Genomic DNA, 11,290 nt, shown 5'->3' with positions numbered 1-11,290 from the left:
ATTAATAGATAATCAAACAAATGTTTAAATTGTTTTTTTATGTTATCAATTTGAGAACTTTAATTATTAATGTATACATAAGTTAATAGTTATAATACATAATATTACCTATGTATTTTAATATTAAATATTATTGTGTTAAAATATTTTATGAAATAAAATAAACTAACTATTGATAGATATCACGGGTTATTACTTACAATTATTATTATAAAAGGCGAAAAGTATATAGTTTGTTTGTTATAAAATTTAAATTATATATTTTCTAATTTTTCGACAGTAGTTTTGCGGTCAAGTTTTATGACGTTTGAAGAAATCATTAATATAGTTACGCCATAGTTTGTGCACTATATTTTATAAATCAAATTCTTAACTAAACAAACAACCCTATAAATGTATCGTATAAATATATAATTAACCTACTAGAGAAAAACACTCAAAGTAAGTCAAAGAATGGGTATGCTAGTTTCGACTTTCTGAGTCATAAAATAATGTTACGATTTCGTAGGTAATGCGAAGGTAACCGAAAATTGTGTGATCGTGTTACATTGATATTGAATTTCACGAAACTCATATTATCTTAATCTATTTAGATTAATTTAACTATCTATACAATGTAGGATAAATTGGAGGCAATAGGTATTAAATCCCTCACTGTATAAAATATACTGCAGTGGCACCGAAGTTCATTCCTGCAAGTTTTGTTGCAAAATTATCATCCACTAACTTTTTTTCAGGGCCTTGCACCCGAATCATTTATTCGGGTTTCGGGTTTTGGGTGCTGGATGTATTTGGGTGTTCAAACACCCGAATAAAAAATTTAAACAAGCATTTGGGTTTATAAAACCGTTATTATTCGGGTTAATATTGGTTAATAGGGGTGCTGAGAAATCTGGATAAAACAGAACTTTTGATGACGCCCCCCCCCCCCCCCAAAAAAAAAAACAGTAAGTGTTCATGTTTATGTTATTTATAATAAAATATAAAAGTTTTACCCAAATTCGCAACGTTTGTTTTTAACTAAACTAGGTTAATTAATGTACAGTAGTTACCTTTTTCTATGAACTATAAGAAATAAGACAATGGGAAACTAATTATTTAACTACCTATTCGTTTTATTATAGGCATTAGAGTCCACGTAACTCATTTTTTTTTTATTATATAACATGTCTAAATCTAAATAGGTACTGGAATTAAATAACATACTAGCATATTTTAAAAAAAAAATTGTAGGTACTTATTAAAAATATTCAGAAAAATTGTATTTGATAAGCAAACAAAAAACAGTCATCAAAAATTAAAATGTTTACAAGGTTTTCTGTGGTCAAAAAATAGTCAACTTGCTAGAGCCTAATCCCATTTAAAAGTAAATACAAAAACATAATGAATAGGTATATTTTACAAAATCAACAGTTACAACAGATTGATATTTTAATTTTGCATATTGTTACGTAACAGAATAGGTATTGATTATTTTGTGATGACTTAAAAATTAAAAAAATTAATCTTTATAAATATTATGAATAATATTATTATACTATAACTAAAAGGTAATATAAAAAATATATACGTACTTATAAATTTTACGATGAAATAATAATACAAATGAAAATTGAGTAGGTACGTATTATAGTGAGAGGCGCGTCGTAGACTCGTAGACCGAATGTGATACAAATTACAAATGTACAATAATTGTATTGTTGGAAATTATTTCCCACATACCAACGCCAAGTCGATGGATATAATAAATAATAAAATATTAAAATGTTTAAAATAGATGTCCATAGGGGCGCTGACTGTTGATCCATAGACAAATAAAATAAAATATAAATTATGATTTCGTGATTACCGAAACACTGGTAAATAATAAATATAGCCTCGTATTACGATATTCGAGTTACTAAATTAGATATTATAGGACATAGGTAATTGCGCTTTGGAAGTTCGTCGCAAATAATGAAATAACACAAGTTATTATTAGTTATTAGTGTTTGGTATTTTGGTCTCGGCTGTCAATACTTTCAGCTTTGTTGAGACCACGTCTATTTTATATTGCTATTGGCTATATTTGGATTTATTTTACTAATAAAGTAATAAAGTAATAAATTATATCATATAATAGGTATAAGAAATAATTAAATACTTCGTATTTTAATCAGAATCAATTAAATTATTAAACATTTTAATGGATTTTATTTTCAAGATATTACCTATGATTGTTTGTTAGATTGTTCCTGTTATTATTATTATTGATTATTTAACTCTACAAAATCGAACTCACCACAAGAAATACATACGAAATGATATGTCGCATGAAGAATGAGAAAAAAAAAATTATTCGGGATTTCGGGTTAACCCGAATATTTATTCGGGTTTTGGTTAACACGGGTGTTTTGAAAACAGAATCATTCGGGTTATACGGGTTTCGGGTGTTTGATTTTTTAAAGGTGTTTAGGGGTGTTAGGGGTTCGGGTTAAATCGGATGCAAGGCCCTGCTTTTTTTACAGATGTGTCCTTCACTCTACACTCTCCAATTTTCATGATATCTTTACATATTTAATAATTATATTAATAACATAGGTTGGAGAATCTAAAAATGTAAACCTTAAATATTGTAGTGTTTGTTATAGATTATTGCGTATCTATAAACCATTTATATCTATAACTATATAAGTAATTTTAGTGAAACTAGGACACTTTTCCCAGGCCATTTTTTTAGTCAGACATATTTTTTACAAATGTATTAGAGTATGAAATTATTAAAAAAATTTTATTATTAGTGCGTAGTAAAATAAAATACATTTCTAAATATTTAAAAATATACTCGTATATTTTTTTAATGATATTGATCAACCCTCTGATGGTACAATACAATCTGGTAATACGTATTATAATAATGATAATAATACAAATAATAAATACCTACCTAAATAAATAAAGTATAAATACAACTTTAAAAAAGGTGGGTAAGTGGATGTCGCTCTGCTGTACAGTAGGTGACAAGTGGGTCACTGTAATGGATGGTGTTAGTTTTGAATTCAATGATATAATATCGTTGTATAAGAAAAACGATTCTGAGCGAAAACGGTCAGTCAGCCTATGATATTACTAAGTATATTTGATGATATTATTGGGAATAAAGTAATTTATAAATTTACTTATTTACGTGGAACATTGTTTTAAATTTTTAATCCTTAGCTACAAAAGTTGAACATTTTATAAATTTTTAACTACAAAATAATTATTACATTTTAAATTTGATAAATTTATTAATAAAAAAATAAATTACCTATCTCTATTATTTTGGTTATCTACCAATTATATTATAAACTTATGAAAAACCTTGTATTCAAATTTCAAGCTTTTATTGTCTGCAAGACCACGTGTCCCATTTTCAAAGTATATATTATAAACAATATATTACAACAAATGTAGTTTTTATTAATATATAGGTAGTGATTTTATATTTGATATTAATTGAATTGATTCAATTATTCGTTTATCAAATTATATTTATGGCCGTATGCATAGTCAATTTATGTGACATTTAAATATACTATGCATATGGACATTAGTATATGTAACTTAGTACCTGTGTATTATGAAATTCTGATTTCTGTGTGCTTTTGCGATTAATACGGTTCAGATCCTCGAATAGCGACAAAAATGGTGTAGAACAAAAGAATCACGTGTGAACTCGTATATAATATATTTATTTCAAAATAATACCTAAATATTAATTTTATATCATGTATGAACTATAATATTATATTACCTTATTCAAAAGTGAATTTTTGAGAAGAAAGGATGAGGTTCATTCGACATTTTCCGCCCTTAAATTAAACTGGTGCCGCCACCATTATTTGCTACCGAATTGTACCCGGCCCTGAATTTAGTGGAGGGCTATAGGTATAGAAATGTACATATGTCATGTTATACTATACTATTTTTATCATCTCAAATATTAAATGTACAGTATATTATATTAAGAAAAATAAATGAATTTTACTAGTTTCTTATGCTTCTAGATTCTGAGCAGAGCTGAGATTCCAAATGTATTGATAATTGATTTTACAATGATGTGTGTTTTTTTCAAATTTTTTAAATTTTTTATCTTCGTGTCTTTCATCACGGTTTGGAGCAAAAAACTGCTTCAATTTTTTTCAACAGTGTCTCCTAAAAAGGAAAGGGAAAGGGAAAGTGAATCTACTTGGTGCATTTGGGAGGTTTAAATTTTAAATTCTCAATTAAAGCGCAGATAAAAATAACATAAAAATTAAGGAAAAAAGGGAATTTTTACGCAAAATTGTTTTCGACAAAACCGATTTTAGTTTTTGGTGTAACTCTAAAGTAAATTCCGTAGATACACAAAACACTAGATCCGTAGAAACACTTGTTTTTCATATTAGCTTTTTACAGACATGATCAATTTTTAATATTTTTAGTTTTTTTTTTCTATGAATGTGAATAAAATTTTATTTGTTGGATAAAAAAGCTTGACAGTTTAATACGAGGCTAATAATATATTGTCACAATGAGTTTTAAAAAATATTAAAAATCCATGGTCACAATTTTTTTTTATTAGCATTTAAACTTCAAATTTTGACAAAAAGCGTAAAAATCACGAAAATGTGCAAATTATTTTGAGTTAGAAATTCATAAAAATTTTCCATTTTATATATAAGATTTCAAAATGTAGTACAAGATTCCTTACAAGATTATCTACCTTTATCAACAAAAAAAATATCTATAATAAGGTCCAACTACATTTTTATGAGCGTTTGATGTTTAAATTTTTACAACATTGGATATTCACTCGATTTCTCATGTAAGTAGTGTTATTTTTTTTGTTGTAATTCAAAAATAAAAAATTGTATACATTTGACATTTATACCATATGTTTATTTTGTCAATTCCTAACTTGATAAGATTTTCAAAATATTTTGACTTGTCTTGGGCTGTTTACGGACAATTTAAAATTTCAATTTTTTTATAAATATCAATAAAATTGTATTTGTTGGGCCAAAAAGCGTAAACATTTAATACAAGCCTCTTGATATATTGCCGATAAATAGCAGTTGAAAAATATTAAAAATACACGATCACAATTTTATTTATAAGCATTTAAGTTCGATTTTTGACAACATTTATCAGATTTAAGATTTAAAAATGATTTTGTAGTTAAAAATGTATAAATTGTTCCAATTTTATTACTAAGGATTGAAAACTTACAAGGTTCCACGTAAGTTGGATATTCAGTATTATGTAAACAAAAAATCTTTTAAAAAAAAATCACGGTTTTTTTTTTTATAAATTTGGAGGATATTACACATCAAATAACCAAGAATAACGATTTTTGTTATTTTGTTGTAATTATATAATAATAATTCCAAATACCGGTTACCGTATTAATAACAAGTAATAAAAATATAGATATAATATAAAATATCCACACTGGCAAACTGTCACCGCTTAGAATCGTTTTTCGTTTGTTTTTTTGTTTTTTTTTTGTTTTTTTTTATAACTCTGAGATGACCCAGTAGTTGGCAGCTACCGAAAAAAAGTAATTGGTTTTGTAGTTTTAGAAAAATATACTCAACACAGGTACAAATACCTAGTGCATATTTCATAATATAAGTCATGATGAAAAAAATTGAAATTTCTGAGGGGATACACTCTACTCGTATTTTTATTATTCGGTGTTTGGTGGGCGGATTGTTAATTTTGAGAATACCTTTTTTGCTTTTTTTCAATGTTTTTCAAGTGTTAATAATGAAGTTATTGAGTACTTCATAACAGCTAATTTTGAATATTATAGGATCTTCAAGTCCCGAAACCTTGTTGTTATTTATTAGGTATATCTAAAGTACGAACACCGACCACCGTGTATAAGCGACTGTTGTGTTTGTTGAGTATAAATGTATGCACGAAATTATTCATTACTACAATAATATTCAAAATTCAAATCAAACCACCATAATATTACGTCAAGTATCGGTAATTATTTAATTTTATCTGTAGATACCTATACCTACCTACATATTATATAGGTTAAGTATAGGTAGGTAAAAAATATGTTAATTGTTTATATTATGGTCGTGTTAAATTTTAATAGGTAGTATTTTTTTTTTCTTTTTGAACTAAATAATACAAATATTTATTTTATACATGAACTTTAAATAAATATTCATTTGTGACTAGTTCTGATTTGTTATTACATATTAATTATTTATTTGTTTAGGTAAACTCTATACATGATACAATTGTTGAAAATGCAATACAAGACTCCTGATATATTGTTACTATAGCAGTTGAAAAAATATTAAAATTACAAAGTTACAATTTTTTTTATTAGCATTCAAAGTTTGATTTTTGACAACATTTATCAAATTTAAAATTTTAATTATTTTGTAGCTAGTTAAAAATGTATAAAATGTTCAACTTTTATAGCTATGGATTGAACATTTAAAACAAGGACCCACGTAAATAGGTTATGTATAAAATTACTTTATTCACAATAATAATATATCATCAAATATACTTAGTAGTATCATAGGCTAACTGGCCGTCTTCGCTTAGAATCGTTGTTCTTATACAATGATATTATATCATTGAATTCAAATTGAATACAATCCATTACAGTGACCCACTTGTAACCTACTGTACAGTAGGAGCGACACCCACCTTTTTTAAGTTTATTTTTCTAGAAAAGTGGATAAAAATTGTTCGTTGGGACGAAATGCTTGAATATTTAATACCTACAAAGTTTCTCATATATCAGTTGAGAAATATTAAAGATCTATAGGAACGATTTTTTATTATAATTATTTATAGTTAAAATGTTGACACAATTCATCAAAATCTATCAAAAATGTGCAAATTCTTTTGTAGTTAAAAATATACAAAATGTTCAATTTTTATACCTAGGTAAAGATTGAAAATTGAAAATTGAAAACAAGGAATTATATAGGCTGACAGACCATCTTCACTCTGAATCGTTTTTTGTATACAATGATTTTATATCATTGAATTGAAATTTAATATACCCATTACAGTTACTAGACACTTACTGTACAGCAGAGCGTTACCCATTTGCCCACTTTTATTTGTAAATTATAATGTTTTAATAATGATTTGGTTCTCTTTTAATATAATAAAAAATATTATTTTTTTAAAATAATGCTGCAGCGTATAATCAGGGCCGGTCTTAGGGAACTATGCGCCCTGGACAAGGAAAATTAATGCGCCCTCTAGTTCAGGTTAAGTATTTTTCTCAGAAGTCAGAATAAAAAACAAGCTGTTTTAATTAATTTTTATTACTGAAATAATTGATTCGACTATCTATTTCGTTAGTCTGTGACAGCTACGGTTTTTCTCAAGATATTTTTTAATTTTTTCTATACATTATTGTATCTACTCGAATTATTAAAAATAATTTGAATTACAAAAACTATTATTAAAAAATTAATATCTGAACTCTGAAGGCGCCCATGACATATTAGCGCCCTGGGCGGTCACCCAGCTCGCCCACCCCTAAGACCAGCCCCTGCGTATAATTACTAGTTACCTAGTTATATTGAACAATGGACATCATAAAATGTAATTAGTTACCTAATAATAGTGTTTATCTACTTTTATATCTGGCTACAGTTCTACGTGAGTACTTTTAATAATATACAATTTATTTTAATTCATATTTTTACTGTTTACATTTACATTTAAATTTTTAAAATAGTTGCTACGTGTAACTAAATTGATTTCAAAATAAACTTACCAACATTTTGCTGAAATTTAAGTATTTAGTGATATGGAATGATAAATTATATTATATTTATATACCTCTGGTTGTACCTTTTATTTCACACATAATAAATAACATAATTAAACTAAAAACATATTTAGTACACCTATCATTTATATTTCATGGTTATTTTATAAAATATACCTAAACGGAAATATACTAAATATTAAATTATTATTAAAATTTATAACAATCATATTATAAGTAACATAATATTACAAAATTAACTTTTACTTCAATAACTTTTTATAACAGTCAGTGTTGTTTAATATTACATTTCATACCAAATATAATTTAATTTAATTATACAGCAGGTAATATATTTTTACAACCAGAACTTAATTTATTATGAGATAGTGAGCATGGTAATGGCAAATGAGGTGTATGCGGTCGTATAACATTTTGAAAGCATGGGTCAACAGCAGTTGATGTCGAACTAGACAATTGTAGTGGTCCTTTATGTTTCGAGCGGCATAGGTTAATATCCGATGTCGGTGATAAAGGATACGAGGTAGGTGTTAAAATTGGTACAGGAGTTAAATTTTGTACTTGTTTCGAAAATGGTTTTACATTTGGCAACGATGTAATAATGGGACTTGGGATTAGACCGGGAAAAGATGGATTTGAACCGGGGGTGAGACTAGACAATTTGCTTAAAATATCTGGCAATGAGCTGAAGGGTGGTATACAAGGAACATATGATACTGGAGTACTATTTAATGTAGAAATGGAATGTGAGTTTGTTGACGGTAAACATGGAGGCAGAGAAGTTTTCGAGGCATTGGAAGAGGTCAAATGGTTTATTAAGATATTGGTGAGATACTGATACTGATCATTACTAATGGATGTATTTTGATTGGTGTCGGGAGCTGTATCAATTAATGTATTATTTGACGATGTATTGAATACATTAGGAATTAACTCAGATAGTGGTCTACTAGTAGTAGACGTTGTTACTGGATTCGGAATGAGAGGAACTATTACAGTGGTATTTAATTTAGTCTGAAGAAGTGAATATAATGACGACAATGGAGGTAATGAAGAGGTTTGATTAGATAACAAATTTTTAATCAAAAGTTTCATAAATTCTGGATTATAACCAAAAGATATGCCTGAAACAGGTGGAGATGGCATAGACCTAAGTATATGTTGAAGACGATAAATCGAACCATTTGACTGATTATGTAATGTACTTGATAGACAAGAACTTGACAACTCAGACGATGTTCCACAAGCAGGTGATATGATATGGGGCTTTATATCTGGATCCGATATGGATGTTGCGTTCAATGTGGGTATGGCATGTGTTTTAGATGGTATTAGAGACGACTCATTTTTTGCTTGAGAGGCCACTAACAGTTTATGTAAAAGATTAATAAAGGCTGGATTAAAACTAGGAATTGAAGTTGGAGTAGACGTTGAAGTTACTGCTGGTATTGAAACTGGCACATTACTTGGTGCTGGAAATTCTTCCGGTACTATTTCTGGTTCGTGTTCTAGAACTGGTGCTGGAGATTCCTCAGAAACTGGTACTGGAACTGGACGGTTAGATGTCGAGGATGAGCCACGCAGAACACCTGGTAATACACTCAACGAAGGCCCGACTGGGTGAGATAATATAGCACATGGTTTTTTACCTGGGACTATGTTTTTATTTAACGTTGGCGTAAATAAAGGGCACGGTAGTGACAAAGGCGTTGGTTTAGAAGTAGATAAATATGGAAGCGATGGAACTAAAGATGACACCTTGGTCAAAATATTTGTGGAATCAGGATTAGTACTAGATGACGGTGTTGATTCTGAATATGGCAACTTTGGAATCTGAACGGTGTTCAAAATTGACGAGGCTGATCCACATGGTGGACTTGCAGGTAAAATACTTGAAGAAGAACTTGAGGCAGAGACAGGGGCACATGGTAATGATGTTGTATGTGGCTTTGAAACGGAAGCAGGTGATTGTGAGGCATTTGGTGTAGATGGAGAGGGTAGATTTGATTTATCAGAAGTTTGTGTTTTACCTGAATGTAAAGTAGAAAATGCTGGAGACAACAAAAGTTGAATTAAAGAATTTAAGATGGCCGTGTTATCAGTAGGTGCAGCCGGCGTGGTTGGTATAAATGGTATTGATCCCAGTGAAGACGTGTCCGGAGCAATGGCTGGTGTAGAGGATATGGCTGTACCATTTGCATGGACACCCGATGAACTAGAACTCGGGCTAAACGAAGAATCAGAAGAAGAAGATATTGTATTCGAAACAGGTGTGAGGTGTGAGTTCGAAGTAGAATCTGATGTTGAAGGCAAACATGGATGAGATAATCCATGTTTATGACTTCGCAATGAACATGAAAAAGCACTGTCCTAAAACACATAAAATAAAATATTTCATTAAATATAATATTATTTTTTATTTAAAAAAAATATAAATAGTATTCATTACCTTAGCAACCAACACCATAACTACTATGACAAAAATATTTAAGTCAGCCATAATATTATTTGAGCTGTTTGCAGTTATTCTGTAGCACACAAACTGTTACCAGAAATGGCTTTTCTTAGGGTTTATATAGGTACAAGCAAATGTCGATAAAAATGTATAATATTATCAAAGCACGTTGTTACAAAATCAAAATGATAACCACTAAACATTATATTTTATCAAGGTGTCAAATATAATTGTTGAATAACTAAAAACGTACATATTTATGTAATACTATAACGGTTGAGATTAAACCAAGGATACAAGAGATAATCTTATATTAATGATTACGGTTGTTTTTCTTTACATTAAATAAAATATAGGTAAGAATATTACGATAAAAATCGGGGAACTCTGCTATAATGTAGACGTCGAGTATAGCTGGTTATTGAATAGATCTCTGTTATTGATGTGTTAAATTTTAATTCAATGATAAATCATTGCCAACAAAAAACGATTGAACGGAGACAGACCAGTCCGTCGATCGACAGCCAATATCTTTAAGGATATTTTATTATGTATTTATATTGCTATTATTGTAATTTATCTTTTGATTAGTATTACGCTATAGTTTGTACTAATTTTTGAAAAAAAACAAAACTCATTGGTAATTTTGTAATAACAGCTACAATATTATTTCATATAATAGGTAGTGCTAATGCTTATTATGTTATTAACTTAATACGACGTATAGTAGAACGGTGTGAATAGGTTTAGTGGTATAAAATATATCTTAAAATTAACCTTAATATTTTGAAAAATTCATTGCGTATGGTAAATAATAATATACGTAACGATGAAAGTTTCAACTACTTAAATTTATGAATAATATTTTTTTGACTATACCAAAATAACTACTTACCTATATAAAAGTTTTTTTTTTCATTTATAATATGCAATTTCATCAAAAACCCTACTTGAAATATCTAGGTAGAAAAGAAAATTGTGCATATATTATTTAATTTTTTGTATGAGTAACTTATAAGGTGCTTATATTTTATTTTTAAGAATTA

General features: G+C 28.2%; 1 protein-coding gene across 1 annotated transcript; it reads right to left on the bottom strand.

Moving 5' to 3' along the window:
- Positions 1–7,831: 7,831 nt before the first annotated feature.
- On the bottom strand, positions 7,832–10,330 carry LOC132934504 (mucin-2-like). The gene is made up of 2 exons (XM_061000814.1): positions 10,239–10,330; positions 7,832–10,159 (listed from the first exon to the last, which is right to left on the bottom strand). The coding sequence occupies exons 1-2, from the start codon at positions 10,287–10,289 to the stop codon at positions 8,105–8,107; spliced, it is 2,106 nt and encodes a 701-aa protein (XP_060856797.1). The 5' UTR covers positions 10,290–10,330; the 3' UTR covers positions 7,832–8,104.
- Between the last annotated feature and the right edge of the window lie 960 nt (positions 10,331–11,290).

The sequence above is a fragment of the Metopolophium dirhodum genome, chromosome 1, assembly GCF_019925205.1.
Source record: "Metopolophium dirhodum isolate CAU chromosome 1, ASM1992520v1, whole genome shotgun sequence".
NCBI classification, from domain to species: domain Eukaryota; kingdom Metazoa; phylum Arthropoda; class Insecta; order Hemiptera; family Aphididae; genus Metopolophium; species Metopolophium dirhodum.
This window is presented reverse-complemented; position numbering and strand designations above follow the sequence as displayed.